Source organism: Panulirus ornatus, chromosome 11 (assembly GCF_036320965.1).
Source record: "Panulirus ornatus isolate Po-2019 chromosome 11, ASM3632096v1, whole genome shotgun sequence".
NCBI classification, from domain to species: domain Eukaryota; kingdom Metazoa; phylum Arthropoda; class Malacostraca; order Decapoda; family Palinuridae; genus Panulirus; species Panulirus ornatus.
This window is the reverse complement of record NC_092234.1, coordinates 36,767,113-36,790,031: the sequence shown is the minus strand read 5'-3', so window position 1 is coordinate 36,790,031 and position 22,919 is coordinate 36,767,113. Positions and strand designations below refer to the sequence as shown.

Genomic DNA, 22,919 nt, shown 5'->3' with positions numbered 1-22,919 from the left:
TAATACACAGTAGCTACTTTACTGGTTAAACTTCGATATTCGTGATGAATAACCTTGATGACATTAACCTGTCTTGGGAAAAGGTTTATGGTAAATAAAACAAAAGTTTTTTTCGTAGTTGTATTGAGCAACAAAATATATAAATCACAAGCGTTTAGCAATCAGAGAAAAGTTAACACGGAGTTTAGTTTGAAATTAAGCAAGATGGAGATGAACCTATAAGTTACCCATATGATAAATAAATTAGACCAAGAAGATGGAGCAGCGAACTAGTAGGAAATGTTGGGACATGGCAGTGGATAAGGTAAACAAAGATGGTGCCCGCATCTAACGTGACTATAAGCGAGCAAAACATTGTCCAACAGGAACACTATGTAAGCTGCTGTCATATGACAGTGTTGACATTCTTCATGAATCCTAGATATATACATAATAAAGCTCAGACACGTAACAGAAGGTAAGTTTAGACTTCTACACTAATAAAACACTCTTAGAGACACTCATGAAAGAGATAGACGTGTATATTTCATTTGTTTATGGGTTTCTGATATAACGGTAAGACTGGGAATTGTACGGTTTTATTATGGTATGGAAATATTTTTTTCAATTAGGCATGGACTCCGTTCTAATTAGAGCGCAGAGTCTGGTTTAATTAGGGTATAAAGTATTGTATAATTAGGACATAGGGTCTGTATATTTTAGGGAAGTCTGGTTTGATAAGGGGGTGGTCTGATTTGATTAAGACATGGTTTCTAGTTTAATTAGAATGAGGAATTTGGTTTAAGTAGGGCATTTAGTCTTACCTAATAAGGGCACGGAGTCTTGTTTGATTAGAAAATGGACTATGGTTTAATTGGGACATGGAGTCTGGTTTACTAAGTGCATTGATTCTAGTTTAATTAGTGCATAGATTCAGGGGTAAAGAATGTATGGATCCTGGTTTAATTCGGGCATGGACCCTGGTTAAGGTATGGTTTCTGGTTTATTTTGGGTATGGACTCTGGTTTATTAAGGAAGAGGGAAATATCTGCCATCACTAAGATTACCATAATCTTGGGATAAAGGATGGGGATGACTCAGGTCGGGATGAAGGCCTTTTAACTTGGTGTGTGTGTGTAAAAGATTCGCCAGGTCAAGCCTAGCGCGGGCTCTTGTCAATGACAGCCTGGTTTTGGGTGTGCCATTACTGGCACAATACGACCCGTGTGTGACTGTAGTGTAGTGGGCTCGTGGGTCAGTATGTGTGATTTGTGTAAAGTATAGAACAGGCTTAGGCTTGTGTTGACTCAAAGTCCGACAGAAAAAAAAAGGGAGTTAATTTTATACTTGTCTCAATTGATGGAATGTTCAAATGCTCTTCCCCTGTTGGTTCATTCCGTGTCGGGAACTTATGATGACTTATATGTGATGTATTTGTACCTGTTGTCACAAAGATTACTAAACATTCCACTTAAGACGAAGGTCAAGGACAGAGTCTGAAATTTTGTCAAAAAGATTGATTATCGCGCAGTGCTCACCGCTAGCAAATCTGAGAGTTGGGAAGAACGAGCCGTGTGTTACATGTTGTCAAGCGTTGTGTTTGTTTCGGAACTGAATTCCAGTTGCCCACGTATTGCCGGCCATTCATCTCAATGCCTTAGTTGAACTTTTGAATGACATCTACTGCCCATTAAGATTAATTAGTTCTTTACATACAATGAGGGATTCTAATCGAGACTGAACCTATGGAATCATGATCAGTCTCGAGTTAGTACGTTAGGTTACTACCACAGTATGACTAGGCTGACACTAAACCAACAGATCTGGGCTGCCTGCAGGTATGTGGATGTGACAAGCGTTGTTATATTGAACACAAATCATCATGACTAGAAAGAAACACTGACTCAGCGAGACTTCTCAATACAGTGGCTTGAGTAAACACTTGTAAACTATTTTCTTTTTTCATTTACGGTTTTTAGGGGAAATTAAAGAATACATAACGTTCAGCACATAGTAAGGGTAAGGGTCGTTACGTCTTACGTTCAGCCATCTTCATATTAGCATCCGAACCTTGGCTTAACGGTTAAGGATGGGCTGTCTGGAGACTGTATGATTGCATAGGCTTTCGCATGTCTGGTGGTTATGCATCATGCACAGTCTAGGATGTCGAGTGACCAGAGACAAAAGTCAAGGACATGAACATGTGGTTGTAAATATAGTTGGACCATCTGGTTCTGTCTCAAGGCGAGCAAAATAGGTATCACACAGTTTCACTATGTCTTACCTACACTGAACATGGTCATAAAGAGGCTGTAATTAAGAGCTCGACCCACGCAACTTATATATTAGCTTGGCTCAGAGTTCCATCTTTGAATCTGAACTTATGTTTGATGAAATGAGTGACCGTTCCAAGACTGATAACGTCTTGACTGACAGTGACAATTACTTGAAGCCCAACGTTAGTTATATATTTACGGATGTGTTTACAGGTCTAACTTCATATCCAACCATGATCTTAACATCTTTTTCTCTTCCTAGTCTCATCAAAGCCACAGGATTACATACACACACACACACACACAAATATATATATATATATATATATATATATATATATATATATATATATATATATATATATATATATTGAAGTTTAATTCGTGGTCATATGTGTGAAACTCTGAATAGATGTTCAGTTTGGCTTCACTTTTGAGCCTTAGTTATGAAGTACGATAACTATTATGAGAAAACTAGCATTAATACCCAAAACTAGATGCTTAAAAGTAATGTTCAGAATGTATTAATGGATATATATGTACGGATGTATATCTCAGCTTCACACATGATTATTGAAAAAATATGAAATTAACTTCGCCCACTCCATTTCAAGTCATGAAACAAAGCTACAAATTGTGAATAAATGTAGGGAACATACAGGAGAATGTACACCTCATCCTCTAACATAAGATGAACCTTAATGATTTAAATAATCTCACACACGTCTGAACGAGATGACCTGACGAAGCAATAAATATGACACTAAATGGCTGGAATATGAGAACGGCGGTAACAACATACACCGTCCCTCATCCTCATGGTGCAGCCCGTGGGTGCTACTACAAGCCTACCTTAGCTTTACCCACATTGCCATAAGACGGCAGGAGAGAGACCTTGAAGCTTATTTGCTTAAACACCAATTTACCTCTTTCTTGGCAGTTGTCAGCTACTAGCTACAGAAATTATGCACACGTAGATAGTGTATATACAGTTGAAAGCGAGTGATTGACACAGATTTATGTATTTACAAGACAGGACGCCTCTCTCTCTCTCTCTCTCTCTCTCTCTCTCTCTCTCTCTCTCTCTCTCTCTCTCTCTCTCTCTCTCTCTCTCTCTCTCTCTCTCTCTCTCTCTCAACTACGAGAAATCCCTGTCGAAGACATTATGTATACACACACACACACACACACACACACACACACACACACACACACACACACAAGAACAGGTTTGTAATTCATGCAGATGACAAATACAGTATATACAATTACTGGATGATCTTGGCCACCAGTAGAGACACAGACTTAAAGCTTTTAACATAAAAGCTACCCAGGTGGTTGAGCACAGGAAGAGAGCCATGTGGCAAGACGTCAAGGGTTGAACTCTGAATATCGCCTCCGTCACTCACCTTCCTCTTCATTGCTTACAAATCTACACAGTTATGTTGAAAACAATGTGGCTCTGAAAATTTTCTACCTTATCATTAACCCTGTGACCTAAATATCTATTACTGCCATCAATTGTTGATGATATATAGTAATATATATTAATTTGCAAGGTAACCTCGAGCAAAGTACAGCTTGTTGGCTATTACCAGTGCCAGGAAGTTGCTAATAACGTACATCATCTCATGATTTTCAAGATTCAGTGGACACACACCCGACGTAGGGAGTCCGACAGCGTCACACACACTACGTGGCTCGGTATCAACCGACTGACAACAAACCATCTGTCGTTCAGTAATTGTAGATGGCTGTTTATACCTGTATTCATTTATTACATTCATTTTCTACGTTATCTTGTTTTTTACACGTTATAACATTTTGATTCAACGTGTCCACACATTTTTATAAAACTAATACACAACTAATACACAACTACAAATAAACTTAGCTCTTCACTTAAGTTCACAATGATTAAGTCGTGTCAAGTCGTCTGTAAAGTGATTGCAAGTTTAGAATTTGGCAAATTTCAGAATACGCATTAGCGTATTATGATGGCTCATATTGACTTGATCACTTTCATTTTGGTGCATCACTTAGGTGTTGTGTTTTATTCATCTTTTGTTACAAACTGGAATTATTTTTCCAAAGTGGCCCAGGAAATAGTGATTCAAAAGCTATAATGCTACGATTAAATGACGAACACCGCAGAGAGGTTCTGGGAGCAGGTGTCTGGAATTGTATGAACAAAGCTAATCAATAATATGGAACAGAGCCTGATATTCCCCGGGGGTATACGACAACAAGAAAGACAAGATAAAGGATGAGGAGGATTGGTCATGCCAGTAAGAATGAACTTTAAGTTTTAGGAAATTCTGATGGATAACATTCCCGACAGAAAATATATGATGAACGAAATAGAAATAAGAAGAAACAGCTCAGTGATTTTCATACTAAACAGCCTTTCAGATAAAGCTGATGAGCCAGATGATATATCCACTCCATAACTGAAGGTCCAGTTAAGGTTAGTCCTGGAGGAGGCAACATGAGCAATTCTCAGAGACAGAAAAAAGGTTATACAGTCAGCCTTTACCTTTGGCTCTTCACACGACAGGGGAAAAAAGGGAAAGTCTTTTCTAGAAGGAAAAATATCAGGAACTTTCAGTAAAAAAGGAAAAGATCGGGGAGAAAACTCAAAGCAGTTCACCAGGGTTGAAATATTATGAAGCCTAGCAGCTCGTGGATCATTGTTGCACAGCTGTTCATGGTTTACCTGCACCTTACGTACCCGCACTTCATGTGACACGTCCAGCTGGTCGTTTGATGATATGTAACTTGTGATATCAAGGCTTCTAGTCTGAGTAAAATATGCGAGAACATGCAAATGATATTCAACTCCCTCTGATTTACAGCTTAAGGTGATTAATGGCTCATGGCGTCACGGTTTTTTTATGCACGATGATAGAGAGAGAACTTCATGCATGTTTCTGACTGGATTTGATGAAGTTGATATCAGTTCTTCAAAACTGAAAACAACCGACTAACGAGAGACGACAGGAAACTGATAAAGAATCAAGTTGCAAGAGATGTGAAGAAATACCTGATATGAGTTAGGGTTGCATAGTACAAAGAAACGTGTGTATACAGACGGCAGAAATGAATCTGAAATATTCGTGATCCTAATGAAAGCGTACGAGACGGCCTTATGAATGTAAAACTCCCTGGCTGTATTTCGCAAATATGTGACTGTAATGAATGACGTGTTTTGAGATGACAAGTGTTTGGTCGAGTTGACTGTACAAACATAGGTAGCCATCTTAACCAGACTTCCTCTGGCTCCAGTCCTTCAAGATTTGCCTCAGGAGTGCAACATGGCTGGAACTTCAGCTTGTTCGTCACAGGCGGTCTCTGAGTCGGCCTACCAGCGGTACGATGTTATGCCTTGTACAGGGATATATTCCATATAACTGTATGTGCTCTTGGTTAAACTGAATTTATAGTAAAGAGACGAAAGAGCCATATTGTTTAGATGGTTTGGTACCATATGGATTAAGTTATAACAGACGATATTCAAAGTTCAAACTCGTAACGTGTTTAAGTTACTTATATGGCAAGTCCTAGAGTAAAGTTTAGCCGTATTCCAGTAGAGAAGAGGACTAGGTATTGACATGTTCATAACCTGTGGAGAGCCAGTCCTGCTTGATGAAGTCAGCCGCCCGCTCTGCTATCATGATGATGGCCGCCATGGGGTTGCCAGACACCACCAACGGCATCACCGAAGCGTCCACAACGCGCAGTCCTGCCACACCTTTCACTCTACCAAGAACAAAACATTGATGATGAAAGCAATCAAAACAACGTTTACAAGTATATCAAAGCCAGGACACGTTAGTTATATATTCCACATTGAAGAATGATGATTGTAACAGTAAAGTTAAGTCCTAGTGTGAACTTTCCCATAACTTCAGGTCGTAGGAAAAACAGTAGAGGGAGCTCCAGGATCACATATTTGAAGTGTATCTGACTGGCTGTCAGTGTCATGCTCCGCGGTACACCCAGTGTGTCTGCTGCCTCTCAACCTGCATGACCGACCATGACCTGTGGCTTTCATACTATCAGTGACTCAGTAACACTTAGTTAAGTTCCCAAGATATCAACCTTCCCTGCGTCGTGGATCTCTGACTAAACTAGACATTATAACATGATCAGGCTAAACTTATCATGAAGCAAAACATTTCTCTTCAAAAGAAGTTGTACATTGTTGATTTGTTTGTTTCCTGAGACGGCACGGGCAACTGTATCCCATCTCAGAAATGCTATATACAGTATATATATATATATATATATATATATATATATATATATATATATATATATATATATACCTGGGGTAGGGGAGAAAGCTTTCTACCTCCTTATTTCCTGCGTGTCGTAGAAGGCGACTAAGAGGGGAAGAAAAAATACTTCATGTATTTCAGTTTCTTAGACTGAACAGAAGGAGCCAAGCGGAAATTGTTCATCTTCGAATGCTCAGTCTGGAATATCTAGATATGTGTGAATGTAACCAAGATGAGAAGAAAGGAAAGTTACGTAGTATGAGGCGAGGAACCTGGACGTTCTGTCTCTGAGTGAAACAAACCTCAAGGGTAGAGCGGAAGAAAGGCTTGGAAATGTCTTAGGAGTAAAGTCAGGAGTTTTTGTGAGGGCAAGAGCTAAGGAAGGGGTAGCAATACTGTTTAAATAGGAGTTGTGGGAATGTGTGAAAGAGTGTAAGGAAGTGAGCTTCAGACTGATGTGGGTAAAAATGAAAGTGTGTTGGGATAAATGGGTGATTCTTAGTGCTTGTGCGCCTAGCCATGCGAAATAGGGTGATGAAAGGCAAGTGTTTTATGAACAGCTTAGTGAGTGTTTCAGCAGTGTTGATACTAGAGAGCGAGTAATAGAGATGTTTGATATAAATGCGAGAGTAAGCAATGTGGAGCATGAGGGTATAACTGGGGCACATGGGGATTTTGAGTGAGGTGAATAGGAACGGTGAACAGCGTGTGTAGTTGTGCTGAAAAAGTGTCGGTGATTGAGTTAAAGAAATGAACATGAATAAAAATACGTTGGTGAGTAACAAAGGTGGTTAGGGGGCATGACTGGATTGCGAATGTGTTGAGAGGGTTAACCGGTGGGATGTCTGACCATTACCCGGTGGAGGCGAGGGTGAATATTTGCCGGGGGTTTCGGAAGAGGGAAGGATATGAACGAGGAGAAGGTGGTGAAAGTAAGTACGCTTGGAAAACAAACGTGTATGAAGAAATACCAGGAATAAATGGGTGTAGAATGGTGAAGGGTGAAAGGAGATAAAGCAAGGGAAGTGGATGAGGAATGGGAAACATTTTGAGTAAGCAGTGCTGGCGTGTTCAAGAGAAGCGTGTGACATATAGAAGGTGGGAGGTGAGCAGGTGAGAAAGGTTGGTGAGTGAGATGAGGTAAAGTTGTTAGTGAGATAGAAAAGAGAGATGTGTGGACAGCACTTACAGGGAAGGGTGGCAATTGATTGGGAGTTGTACAAAAGAAAGCGGCAGAAAATCGAAAGGAAGGTGCTGGGATCAATTGAAAAAGAGGGCAAATGAGAGCCGGAGTAAACGATTTTCAGTAAACGTCGGGATGAATAAGATGTTTTGAATGAAACTCGGCGAGGCTGCTGGAGTGGATGGTACTGCAGTTGAATTTCTTAGTAAAAGACGGCACTGTATTATTGATTGGTTAGTCAGGATTTTTAGTGTATGTATGGATCATGGTGAGGTGTCTGAGGTTTGGCGAAATGCACGTATCGGGCGGTGCATAAAGGCAGTGGGGACAAAGGTGAGTGTTCAAACCACAGATGTATAAATTAGTTGAGTGTACTTGGTAAGTTGCATGGGAGAGCGGTGATTGAGGGGCTGAATGCATGTACAGAACATCAGATTGGTGAGGAACAGTGAGTCAGTTGTTGTTTGCTGATCACACAGAACTAGTGACAGATTCGAGTGAGAAACTGCAACAGTTGGCGTATGAGTCTGGAAGTGTGTGAAAAGAGAAAGTTGAGAATGAATACAAATAAAGCAAAGTCATTAGGTTTAGTAGGGTTGAGGGACACGTCAGTTAGGGTTTGAGTTTCAATAAAGAAACATTGGAGTGTTTTAGACGTTTGGGAGTGGCGATGGCAACCTTTAGAACCATGGAAGCGGAGCTGATTAATAGGGTGTAAGACGGAGCGAAGGTTCTTGGAGTTCTGACGGATGTGTGGAAATAGAGGGTCGGTCATCATGACGGTAATGGTTCGTCTTGTCCATCATGACGGTTAATGTTCGTCTTGTCATCATGACGTTAATGGTTCGTCTTGTCATCATGACGTTAATGGTTCGTCTGTCATCATGACGGTAATGGTTCGCCTTGTCATCATGACGTTAATGGTTCGTCTTGTCATCATGACGGTAATGGTTCGTCTTGTCATTATGACGGTTAAGGGTTCGTCTTGTCATCATGACGGTAATGGTTCGTCTTGTCATTATGACGGTTAATGGTTCGTCTTGTCATCATGACGGTAATGGTTCGTCTTGTCATTATGACGGTTAATGGTTCGTCCTTGTCATCATGACGGGTAATGGTTCGTCTTGTCCATCATGACGGTTAATGTTCGTCTTGTCATTATGACGGTTAATGGTTGTCTTGTCATCATGACGGTAATGGTTCGTCTTGTCATATGACGGTTAATGGTTCGTCTTGTCATTATGACGGTTAATGGTTGTCTTGTCATCATGAGGGTAATGGTTCGTCTTGTCATCATGACGGTTATGGTTCGTCTTGTCATCATGACGGTTAATGGTTCGTCTTGTCATCATGAGGTTAATGGTTCGTCATGTCATCATGACGTTAATGGTTCGTCTTGTCATCATGACGGTTAAAGGTTCGTCTTGTCATCATGACGGTAATGGTTCGTCTTGTCATTATGGCGGTTAATGTTCGTCTTGTCATCATGACGGTTATGGTTCGTCTTGTCCATCATGACGGTTAAGGGTTCGTCTTGTCATCATGACGGGTAATGGTTCGTCTTGTCATCATGACGGTAATGGTTCGTCTTGTCCATCATGACGGTTAAAGGTTCGTCTTGTCATCATGACGGTTAAGGGTTCGTCTTGTCATCATGACGGTAATGGTTCGTCTTGTCATCATGACGGTAATGGTTCGTCTTGTCATCATGGACGGTTAATGGTTCGTTTGTCATCATGACGGGTAATGGTTCGCCTTGTCATCATGACGGGTAATGGTTCGTTTGTCATCATGACGGTTAATGGTTCGTCTTGTCATCATGACGGGTAATGGTTCGTCTTGTCATCATGAGGGTAATGGTTCGTCTTGTCATTCATGACGGTTAATGGTTGTCTTGTCATCATGACGGTAATGGTTCGTCTTGTCATCATGACGGTAATGGTTCGTCTTGTCATTATGGCGGTTAATGGTTCGTCTTGTCCATCATGACGGTTAATGGTTCGTCTTGTCATCATGACGGGTAATGGTTCGTCTTGTCATATGACGGTTAATGGTTCGTTTGTCATCATGACGGTTAATGGTTGTCTTGTCATCATGACGGGTAATGGTTCGTTTGTCATCATGACGGTTAAGGGTTCGTCTTGTCATCATGAGGTTAATGGTTCGTCTTGTCATCATGACGTTAATGGTTCGTCTTGTCATCATGAGGTTAATGGTTCGTCTTGTCATCATGACGTTAATGGTTCGTCTGTCATCATGACGGTAATGGTTCGTCTTGTCATCATGAGGTTAATGGTTCGTCTGTCATCATGACGGTTAAAGGTTCGTCTTGTCATTATGACGGTTAATGGTTGTCTTGTCATCATGACGGTTAAGGGTTCGTCTTGTCATCATGACGGTTAATGTTCGTCTTGTCATTATGACGGTTAATGGTTCGTCTTGTCATTATGGCGGTTAATGGTTCGTCTTGTCATCATGAGGTTAATGGTTCGTCTTGTCATTCATGACGGGTAATGGTTCGTCTTGTCATCATGAGGGTAATGGTTCGTCTTGTCATCATGACGGGTAATGGTTCGTCTTGTCATCATGAGGTTAATGGTTCGTCTGTCATCATGACGGTAATGGTTCGTCTTGTCATCATGACGGTAATGGTTCGTCTTGTCATCATGACGGTAATGGTTCGTCTTGTCATCATGGACGGTTAATGGTTCGTTTGTCATCATGACGGTTAATGGTTCGTCTGTCATCATGACGGTAATGGTTCGTCTTGTCATCATGGACGGTTAATGGTTCGTCTTGTCATTATGACGGTTAATGGTTGTCTTGTCATCATGAGGTTAATGGTTCGTCTGTCATCATGACGGTTAAGGGTTCGTCTTGTCATCATGACGGGTAATGGTTCGTCTTGTCATCATGAGGTTAATGGTTCGTTTGTCATCATGACGGTAATGGTTCGTCTTGTCATATGACGGTTAATGGTTGTCTTGTCATCATGACGGGTAATGGTTCGTCTTGTCATTATGACGGTTAATGGTTCGTTTGTCATCATGACGGGTAATGGTTCGTTTGTCATCATGACGGTTAAAGGTTCGTCTTGTCATCATGACGGTAATGGTTCGTCTTGTCATCATGACGGGTAATGGTTCGTCTTGTCATCATGACGGTAATGGTTCGTCTTGTCATTCATGACGGTTAATGGTTGTCTTGTCATCATGACGGTAATGGTTCGTCTTGTCATCATGGACGGTTAATGGTTCGTTTGTCATCATGACGGTTAATGGTTCGTTCTTGTCATCATGACGGTTAATGTTCGTCTTGTCATTATGGCGGTTAATGGTTCGTCTTGTCATTATGACGGTTAATGGTTGTCTTGTCATCATGACGGTAATGGTTCGTCTTGTCATTATGGCGGTTAATGTTCGTCTTGTCATCATGAGGGTAATGGTTCGTCTTGTCCATCATGACGGTTAATGGTTCGTCTTGTCATCATGACGGTTAATGGTTGTCTTGTCATCATGAGGTTAATGGTTCGTTTGTCATCATGACGGTTAATGGTTCGTCATGTCATCATGACGTTAATGGTTCGTCTGTCATCATGACGGTTAATGGTTCGTCTTGTCATCATGACGGTTAATGGTTGTCTTGTCATCATGACGGTAATGGTTCGTCTTGTCATCATGGACGGTTAATGGTTCGTCTTGTCATCATGAGGTTAATGGTTCGTCATGTCATCATGACGTTAATGGTTCGTCTTGTCATTATGACGGTTAAGGGTTCGTCTTGTCATTATGACGGTTAATGGTTGTCTTGTCATCATGACGGTAATGGTTCGTCTTGTCATTATGACGGTTAATGGTTCGTCATGTCATCATGACGTTAATGGTTCGTCTTGTCATCATGGACGGTTAATGGTTCGTCTTGTCATCATGAGGTTAATGGTTCGTCTTGTCATTATGACGGTTAATGGTTCGTTCTTGTCATCATGACGGTAATGGTTCGTCTTGTCATCATGAGGGTAATGGTTCGTCTTGTCATCATGACGGTTAATGTTCGTCTTGTCATCATGAACGGTTAATGGTTCGTCCTTGTCATCATGACGGTAATGGTTCGTCTTGTCATATGACGGTTAATGGTTGTCTTGTCATCATGACGGTAATGGTTCGTCTTGTCATCATGGACGGTTAATGGTTCGTTTGTCATCATGACGGTTAAAGGTTCGTCTTGTCATTATGGCGGTTAATGGTTCGTCTGTCATCATGACGGTTAATGGTTCGTCTTGTCATCATGGACGGTTAATGGTTCGTTCTTGTCATCATGACGGGTAATGGTTCGTTTGTCATCATGACGGGTAATGGTTCGCCTTGTCATCATGACGGTTAATGGTTCGCCTTGTCATCATGACGGGTAATGGTTCGTTTGTCATCATGACGGTAATGGTTCGTCTTGTCATCATGAGGGTAATGGTTCGTCTTGTCATTATGGCGGTTAATGGTTCGTTCTTGTCATCATGACGGTAATGGTTCGTCTTGTCATCATGACGGGTAATGGTTCGTTTGTCATCATGACGGTTAATGGTTCGTCATGTCATCATGACGTTAATGGTTCGTCTTGTCATCATGAGGGTAATGGTTCGTCTTGTCATTATGACGGTTAATGGTTGTCTTGTCATCATGACGGGTAATGGTTCGTTTGTCATCATGACGGTAATGGTTCGTCTTGTCCATCATGACGGTTAAGGGTTCGTCTTGTCATCATGACGGTAATGGTTCGTCTTGTCATCATGACGGTTAATGGTTCGTCTTGTCATCATGACGGTAATGGTTCGTCTTGTCATCATGACGGTAATGGTTCGCCTTGTCATCATGACGTTAATGGTTCGTCTTGTCATCATGGACGGTTAATGGTTCGTCTTGTCATCATGACGGTTAATGGTTCGTCTGTCATCATGACGGTTAATGGTTCGTCTTGTCATTATGGCGGTTAATGTTCGTCTTGTCATTATGACGGTTAATGGTTCGTCTTGTCATTATGGCGGTTAATGGTTCGTCTTGTCCATCATGACGGTTAAAGGTTCGTCTTGTCATCATGAGGGTAATGGTTCGTCTTGTCATTCATGACGGTTAATGGTTCGTTTGTCATCATGACGGTAATGGTTCGTCTTGTCATTATGACGGTTAAGGGTTCGTCTTGTCATCATGAGGGTAATGGTTCGTCTTGTCATCATGACGGGTAATGGTTCGTCTTGTCATCATGACGGGTAATGGTTCGTTTGTCATCATGACGGTTAATGGTTCGTCTTGTCATCATGACGGTTAATGTTCGTCTTGTCATTATGGCGGTTAATGGTTCGTTTGTCATCATGACGGTAATGGTTCGTCTTGTCATCATGACGGTTAATGGTTCGTCTTGTCATCATGACGGTAATGGTTCGTCTTGTCATCATGACGGTAATGGTTCGTCTTGTCATTATGGCGGTTAATGGTTCGTCTTGTCATTATGACGGTTAATGGTTGTCTTGTCATCATGAGGGTAATGGTTCGTCTTGTCATTATGACGGTTAATGGTTCGTCTTGTCATCATGGACGGTTAATGGTTCGTTTGTCATCATGACGGGTAATGGTTCGTCTTGTCATCATGAGGGTAATGGTTCGTCTTGTCATCATGACGGTTAAAGGTTCGTCTTGTCATCATGAGGTTAATGGTTCGTCTTGTCATCATGAGGGTAATGGTTCGTCTTGTCATCATGACGGTAATGGTTCGTCTTGTCATTATGGCGGTTAATGTTCGTCTTGTCATTATGGCGGTTAATGTTCGTCTTGTCATCATGACGTTAATGGTTCGTCTTGTCATCATGACGGTTAATGTTCGTCTTGTCATTATGACGGTTAAGGGTTCGTCTTGTCATTATGACGGTTAATGGTTGTCTTGTCATCATGAGGTTAATGGTTCGTCTTGTCATCATGGACGGTTAATGGTTCGTTTGTCATCATGACGGTTAAAGGTTCGTCTTGTCATCATGAGGTTAATGGTTCGTCTTGTCATCATGACGTTAATGGTTCGTCTTGTCATCATGACGGTAATGGTTCGTCTTGTCATCATGACGGTTAAAGGTTCGTCTTGTCATATGACGGTTAATGGTTGTCTTGTCATCATGACGGTTAATGGTTGTCTTGTCATCATGAGGTTAATGGTTCGTCTTGTCATCATGAGGTTAATGGTTCGTCTTGTCATCATGAGGTTAATGGTTCGTCTTGTCATCATGGACGGTTAATGGTTCGTCTTGTCATCATGAGGTTAATGGTTCGTCTTGTCATATGACGGTTAATGGTTCGTTTGTCATCATGACGGTAATGGTTCGTCTTGTCATCATGACGGTTAATGGTTCGTCTGTCATCATGACGGTTAAAGGTTCGTCTTGTCATCATGAGGGTAATGGTTCGTCTTGTCATTATGACGGTTAATGGTTCGTTCTTGTCATCATGACGGTTAATGGTTGTCTTGTCATCATGACGGTTAATGGTTGTCTTGTCATCATGACGGTTAAGGGTTCGTCTTGTCATCATGACGGGTAATGGTTCGTCTTGTCATCATGGACGGTTAATGGTTCGTCTTGTCATCATGAGGTTAATGGTTCGTTTGTCATCATGACGGTTAATGGTTCGTTTGTCATCATGACGGGTAATGGTTCGCCTTGTCATCATGACGTTAATGGTTCGTCTTGTCATCATGACGGTAATGGTTCGTCTTGTCATCATGACGGTAATGGTTCGTCTTGTCATCATGACGGTAATGGTTCGTCTTGTCATCATGACGGTAATGGTTCGTCTTGTCATATGACGGTTAATGGTTCGCCTTGTCATCATGACGTTAATGTTCGTCTTGTCATTATGGCGGTTAATGGTTCGTCCTTGTCATCATGACGGTTAATGGTTCGTCTGTCATCATGACGGTAATGGTTCGTCTTGTCCATCATGACGGTTAAAGGTTCGTCTTGTCATCATGACGGTAATGGTTCGTCTTGTCCATCATGACGGTTAATGTTCGTCTTGTCATCATGACGTTAATGGTTCGTCTTGTCATTATGACGGTTAATGGTTCGTTTGTCATCATGACGGTTATGGTTCGTCTTGTCATCATGACGGTTAATGGTTCGTCTTGTCATCATGAGGTTAATGGTTCGTCCTTGTCATCATGACGGTTAATGGTTCGTTCTTGTCATCATGACGGGTAATGGTTCGTTTGTCATCATGACGGTAATGGTTCGTCTTGTCATCATGACGGTTAATGTTCGTCTTGTCATTATGACGGTTAATGGTTCGTCTTGTCATCATGACGGTTAATGTTCGTCTTGTCATCATGACGGTAATGGTTCGTCTTGTCATCATGAGGTTAATGGTTCGTCCTTGTCATCATGACGGTAATGGTTCGTCTTGTCATCATGACGGTTAATGGTTCGTCTTGTCATCATGACGGGTAATGGTTCGCCTTGTCATCATGACGGTTAATGGTTCGTCTTGTCATCATGACGGTTAAGGGTTCGTCTTGTCATCATGACGGTAATGGTTCGTCTTGTCATTATGACGGTTAATGGTTCGTTTGTCATCATGACGGGTAATGGTTCGCCTTGTCATCATGACGTTAATGGTTCGTCTTGTCATCATGAGGTTAATGGTTCGTTTGTCATCATGACGGTTAATGTTCGTCTTGTCATTATGGCGTTAATGGTTCGTCTTGTCATCATGAGGTTAATGGTTCGTCCTTGTCATCATGACGGTAATGGTTCGTCTTGTCATCATGACGTTAATGGTTCGTCTTGTCATCATGACGGTTAATGTTCGTCTTGTCATCATGGACGGTTAATGGTTCGTCTTGTCCATCATGACGGTTAAAGGTTCGTCTTGTCATCATGACGGTAATGGTTCGCCTTGTCATCATGACGTTAATGGTTCGTCTTGTCATCATGACGGTTAATGTTCGTCTTGTCATCATGACGTTAATGGTTCGTCTGTCATCATGACGGTAATGGTTCGTCTTGTCCATCATGACGGTTAATGGTTCGCCTTGTCATCATGACGGGTAATGGTTCGTTTGTCATCATGACGGTAATGGTTCGTCTTGTCATTATGACGGTTAATGGTTCGCCTTGTCATCATGACGGGTAATGGTTCGCCTTGTCATCATGACGGTTAATGTTCGTCTTGTCATTCATGACGGTTAATGTTCGTCTTGTCATTATGACGGTTAATGGTTCGCCTTGTCATCATGACGGTTAATGGTTCGTCTTGTCATCATGAGGTTAATGGTTCGTCCTTGTCATCATGACGGTAATGGTTCGTCTTGTCCATCATGACGGTTAATGGTTGTCTTGTCATCATGACGTTAATGGTTCGTCTGTCATCATGACGGTAATGGTTCGTCTTGTCATCATGAGGTTAATGGTTCGTCTGTCATCATGACGGTTAATGGTTGTCTTGTCATCATGAGGTTAATGGTTCGTCTTGTCCATCATGACGGTTAATGGTTCGTCTTGTCATCATGACGGTAATGGTTCGTCTTGTCATATGACGGTTAATGGTTCGTCCTTGTCATCATGACGGTTAATGGTTCGTCCTTGTCATCATGACGGTAATGGTTCGTCTTGTCATCATGACGGTAATGGTTCGTCTTGTCATCATGACGGTTAATGGTTCGTCTTGTCATCATGACGGGTAATGGTTCGTTTGTCATCATGACGGTTAATGGTTCGTCTGTCATCATGACGGTAATGGTTCGTCTTGTCCATCATGACGGTTAATGTTCGTCTTGTCATTATGACGGTTAATGGTTGTCTTGTCATCATGAGGTTAATGGTTCGTTCTTGTCATCATGACGGTAATGGTTCGTCTTGTCATCATGACGGTTAATGGTTCGTCTTGTCATCATGACGGTTAATGGTTCGTCTTGTCCATCATGACGGTTAATGTTCGTCTTGTCATCATGACGGTAATGGTTCGTCTTGTCATTATGACGGTTAATGGTTCGTCTTGTCATCATGACGGTTAATGGTTCGTCTTGTCATCATGACGGTAATGGTTCGTCTTGTCATTATGACGGTTAATGGTTCGTTTGTCATCATGACGGTAATGGTTCGTCTTGTCATTATGACGGTTAATGGTTCGTCATGTCATCATGACGGTAATGGTTCGTCTTGTCATTATGACGGTTAATGGTTGTCTTGTCATCATGACGGTAATGGTTCGTCTTGTCATCATGACGGTTAATGGTTCGTCTTGTCATTCATGACGGTTAATGTTCGTCTTGTCATCATGAGGTTAATGGTTCGTCTTGTCATTATGGCGGTTAATGGTTCGTTTGTCATCATGACGGTTAATGTTCGTCTTGTCATTATGGCGGTTAATGTTCGTCTTGTCATCATGACGGTTAATGTTCGTCTTGTCATTATGACGGTTAATGGTTGTCTTGTCATCATGACGGTTAATGTTCGTCTTGTCATTATGGCGGTTAATGGTTCGTCTTGTCATTATGGCGGTTAATGGTTCGTTTGTCATCATGACGGTTAATGTTCGTCTTGTCATCATGACGGTTAAAGGTTCGTCTTGTCATTATGACGGTTAATGGTTCGTCTTGTCATTATGGCGGTTAATGTTCGTCTTGTCATTATGGCGGTTAATGTTCGTCTTGTCATCATGACGGTTAATGGTTCGTCTTGTCATTATGGCGGTTAATGTTCGTCTTGTCATCATGACGGTTAATGTTCGTCTTGTCATCATGACGGTTAATGGTTCGTCTTGTCATTATGGCGGTTAATGTTCGTCTTGTCATCATGACGGTTAATGGTTCGTCTTGTCCATCATGACGGTTAATGTTCGTCTTGTCATTATGGCGGTTAATGGTTCGTTTGTCATCATGACGGTTAATGTTCGTCTTGTCATTATGACGGTTAATGGTTGTCTTGTCATCATGACGGTTAATGTTCGTCTTGTCATTATGACGGTTAATGGTTCGTTTGTCATCATGACGGTTAATGTTCGTCTTGTCATTATGACGGTTAATGGTTCGTCATGTCATCATGACGTTAATGGTTCGTCTTGTCATCATGACGGTTAATGGTTCGTCTTGTCATCATGACGGGTAATGGTTCGTCTTGTCATTATGACGGTTAATGGTTCGTTTGTCATCATGACGGTTAATGGTTCGTTTGTCATCATGACGGTTAATGTTCGTCTTGTCATTATGGCGGTTAATGGTTCGTCATGTCATCATGACGGTTAATGGTTCGTTTGTCATCATGACGGTTAAAGGTTCGTCTTGTCATTATGACGGTTAATGGTTGTCTTGTCATCATGACGGTTAATGTTCGTCTTGTCATTATGACGGTTAATGGTTGTCTTGTCATCATGACGTTAATGGTTCGTCTTGTCATTATGGCGGTTAATGTTCGTCTTGTCATCATGACGGTTAATGTTCGTCTTGTCATCATGACGGTTAATGTTCGTCTTGTCATTATGACGGTTAATGGTTCGTTTGTCATCATGACGGTTAATGTTCGTCTTGTCATTATGACGGTTAATGGTTCGTCTTGTCATTATGACGGTTAATGGTTCGTTTGTCATCATGACGGGTAATGGTTCGTTTGTCATCATGACGGTTAATGTTCGTCTTGTCATTATGACGGTTAATGGTTGTCTTGTCATCATGAGGTTAATGGTTCGTCTTGTCATCATGACGGTTAATGTTCGTCTTGTCATTATGACGGTTAATGGTTCGTTTGTCATCATGACGGTTAATGGTTCGTCTTGTCATTATGGCGGTTAATGTTCGTCTTGTCATTATGGCGGTTAATGGTTCGTTTGTCATCATGACGGTTAATGGTTCGTCTTGTCATTATGACGGTTAATGGTTCGTTTGTCATCATGACGGTTAAAGGTTCGTCTTGTCATTATGGCGGTTAATGGTTCGTCTTGTCATTATGACGGTTAATGGTTCGTTTGTCATCATGACGGTTAATGGTTCGTTTGTCATCATGACGGTTAATGGTTCGTCTTGTCATTATGGCGGTTAATGGTTCGTCTTGTCATTATGACGGTTAATGGTTCGTCATGTCATCATGACGTTAATGGTTCGTCTTGTCATCATGACGGTTAATGTTCGTCTTGTCATTATGACGGTTAATGGTTCGTTTGTCATCATGACGGTTAATGGTTCGTTTGTCATCATGACGGTTAATGGTTCGTCTTGTCATCATGACGTTAATGGTTCGTCTTGTCATTATGGCGGTTAATGGTTCGTTTGTCATCATGACGGTTAAAGGTTCGTCTTGTCATCATGACGGTTAATGGTTCGTCTTGTCATCATGACGGTTAATGGTTGTCTTGTCATCATGAGGGTAATGGTTCGTCTTGTCATCATGACGGTTAATGGTTCGTCATGTCATCATGACGGTTAATGGTTGTCTTGTCATCATGACGGGTAATGGTTCGCCTTGTCATCATGACGGGTAATGGTTCGCCTTGTCATCATGACGGGTAATGGTTCGCCTTGTCATCATGACGGTTAATGGTTCGTCCTTGTCATCATGACGGTTAATGGTTGTCTTGTCATCATGAGGGTAATGGTTCGTCTTGTCATTCATGACGGTTAATGGTTCGTCTTGTCATTATGGCGGTTAATGGTTCGTCTTGTCATTATGGCGGTTAATGGTTCGTCTTGTCATTCATGACGGTTAATGGTTCGTCTTGTCATCATGACGGTTAATGGTTCGTCTTGTCATCATGAGGTTAATGGTTCGTCTTGTCCATCATGACGGTTAATGGTTAGTCTTGTCATCATGACGGTTATGGTTCGTCTTGTCATTATGGCGGTTAATGTTCGTCTTGTCATTATGACGGTTAATGGTTCGTTCTTGTCATTATGACGGTTAATGGTTCGTCTTGTCATCATGACGGTTAATGGTTCGTCTTGTCATTATGGCGGTTAATGGTTGTCTTGTCATCATGACGGTTAATGTTCGTCTTGTCATCATGACGGTTAATGGTTAGTCTTGTCATCATGACGGTTAAGGGTTCGTCTTGTCATCATGACGGTTAATGGTTCGTCTTGTCATCATGACGGTTAATGGTTCGTTTGTCATCATGACGGTTTAATTGGTTCGTCTTGTCATTATGACGGTTAATGGTTCGTCTTCGTCTTGTCCATCATGACGGTTAATGGTTCGTTCTTGTCATCATGACGGTTAATGGTTGTCTTGTCATCATGACGGTTAATGGTTCGTCTTGTCATTATGGCGGTTAATGGTTCGTCTTGTCATATGACGGTTAAGGTTCGTCTTGTCCATCATGACGGTTAATGGTTCGTCTTGTCATTATGGCGGTTAATGGTTCGTCTTGTCATTATGACGGTTAAGGGTTCGTCTTGTCATCATGACGGTTAATGGTTCGTCTTGTCATCATGACGGTTAATGGTTCGTCTTGTCATCATGACGGTTAATGGTTCGTCTTGTCATCATGACGGTTAATGGTTCGTCTTGTCATCATGACGGTTAATGGTTCGTCTTGTCATCATGACGGTTAATGGTTCGTCTTGTCATCATGACGGGTAATGGTTCGTCTTGTCATCATGACGGTTAATGGTTCGTCTTGTCATCATGACGGGTAATGGTTCGTCTTGTCATCATGACGGTTAATGGTTCGTCTTGTCATCATGACGGTAATGGTTCGTCTTGTCATCATGACGGTTAATGGTTCGTCTTGTCATCATGACGGGTAATGGTTCGTCTTGTCATCATGACGGTTAATGGTTCGTCTTGTCATCATGACGGTTAATGGTTCGTCTTGTCATTATGACGGTTAATGGTTCGTCTTGTCATCATGACGGTTAATGGTTCGTCTTGTCATCATGACGGTTAATGGTTCGTCTTGTCATCATGACGGTTAATGGTTCGTCTTGTCATTATGGCGGTTAATGGTTCGTCTTGTCATTATGACGGTTAAGGGTTCGTCTTGTCATCATGACGGTTAATGGTTCGTCTTGTCATTATGGCGGTTAATGGTTCGTCTTGTCATTATGACGGTTAAGGGTTCGTCTTGTCATCATGACGGTTAATGGTTCGTCTTGTCATTATGGCGGTTAATGGTTCGTCTTGTCATTATGGCGGTTAATGGTTCGTCTTGTCATTATGGCGGTTAATGGTTCGTCTTGTCATCATGACGGTTAATGGTTCGTCTTGTCATCATGACGGTTAATGGTTCGTCTTGTCATCATGACGGTTAATGGTTCGTCTTGTCATCATGACGGTTAATGGTTCGTCTTGTCATCATGACGGTTAATGGTTCGTCTTGTCATCATGACGGTTAAGGGTTCGTCTTGTCATCATGAAAGTCTGTAACTGCTGTAGTCTTGCCTGTAACCTCCTTTGTTGTCGAGCGCTCTCCTGTAATCTACAAATACAGTCTAGCCATCCAACCATTTTGTCTATAATGACGCTCACTCTGTCATGGAAGTCTGGCAGACTTGTTAAACACGACCCTCTAATAGTATATGCATGTGGCATCTCACTCATGTAGGTTTCCCCTCCTGTGTTAGCGCCATCCAGTTGTTCTCTGATCAGCTTTCATAGTGTTTTACGGACCACACTGGTTAGGGAGACTCATATAACATGAGTGCGTTTTCTGTCTCTTTTCTTAAAGCCAGGCACAACATATGCTGTCTCCTTCTCCCGTGGCACTGGCTCCTTGAGTTAGCAACATATTCACCATTTCTAGCGACCTGTCGAGTGTATGTGGACCCAACACACATGGGGACGTTTCATCAGGGTCATAAGCCGTAGGTGGGTTAAGGCATTTAGGTGGCTTGGTTGTGTCAATTCGAGTGATTTCATGGTTTTCTGAGACTTTTCCCCCATCGTATCTGGCCGATGCTGGGTTTTTAGTGTCCTCCACTTTCCGAACACTCAAGAACGTGTTATTCAGCTCCTCGCATGTTTCCCCAGGATCCTCATGAGCTGATCCTTGACCTACAGTATATTCCCAGAGAATATATGAAAAGGTTTTGCCCTTTCGTTTACGTTTTCTATGATATGCTATTCGAGGTTTCTCTGTTCTCCTCTCCTTATCTGTCGGTATTCATGTTTTTTTTTTTGTTTTTTTTTTTGCACTTAACGTCGGTCAGAAGCTGACTGGTTACCGCAACACCTGTGCTTCCTGTACAGTGTATCTTTAAATTCTTTTAAGTTTTGACATTTTTACTCAATTACATATCCTCTCTCTCTCTCTCTCTCTCTCTCTCTCTCTCTCTCTCTCTCTCTCTCTCTCTCTCTCTCTCTCTCTCTCTCTCTCTCTCATGTAGAGGAGCGGCCCACTTGTCTGCTATTTCTTCCCTTTGTGTTTATTGTTACATATTTTTACATATATAAACAGAGATGCACGCGTACAAATAAGAAGGTAAACAATTTTACACGACCGCGCCCAGGATTCGAGCCTGGATGGACCTTGAAAAACTCATGGTCAGCAATATTAACCACTGAACCACTTACGCCAACATATATTTGTACAAACACACACACCGACCTTATTTTCCGCTCAGATCAGGATGGTTAGGTAAAATGCTCAACCTACTGTATGATCACGCAGCATTAACACTGGGAACATGAGAAGGATTCCACAAGTTACTTTGGCTTCTATGCAAATAGCAAGACACGCAGCAGGTTCCTGTGTGTGTGTGTGTGTGTGTGTGTGTGTGTGTGTGTGTGTGTAGGAGGTGCCACTGACAGTGGGAGGCTGTTGAGTGAGGTAGGTGGGAGGGCTTACCTTGGTGTGCAGCTTGGCCCCCAGCTTCTTGACGAAGGGCGGAGACTTGCCTATCTGGACTGCCAGCTTGATGCCTGTAGGAACGAACACCATTACTGCCAGTCCAACAACATTACGTATTGTTCTACAGGGTGTTGCTACCTCTGTAGAAGTGGTCCTTATTACTTACTACTACATTAACTTTACTGTCTACCACATCACACCTACGTGAGTGTCAGCCACCAAAATGCTACATCATCTTCTGTCAACATCACTGTATCTGCCATGACTCCTCTGTACGTTACATAGGTGTTCAACCATCAGAGACAGAACATTCTCTGACAGGTAGATCATTTGCTGCACACATCTGTATCCTGACCCCCCGTAAACTTATGTTTGTTCTTTGCAAACAGTTGTG

The 22,919-nt window shown here is 41.8% G+C and overlaps 1 protein-coding gene across 1 annotated transcript in view; it reads right to left on the bottom strand.

The window, feature by feature from the left end:
- Positions 1-3,315: 3,315 nt before the first annotated feature.
- The window catches only part of LOC139751404 (glucose dehydrogenase [FAD, quinone]-like), a 112,623-nt gene continuing 93,019 nt past the window's right edge, over positions 3,316-22,919 (bottom strand). The window contains 2 exon segments of the mRNA XM_071666791.1: positions 3,316-6,014; positions 22,523-22,596. Of these exon segments, the coding sequence (XP_071522892.1) occupies positions 5,907-6,014; positions 22,523-22,596 (182 nt within the window). The 3' untranslated portion in view covers positions 3,316-5,906.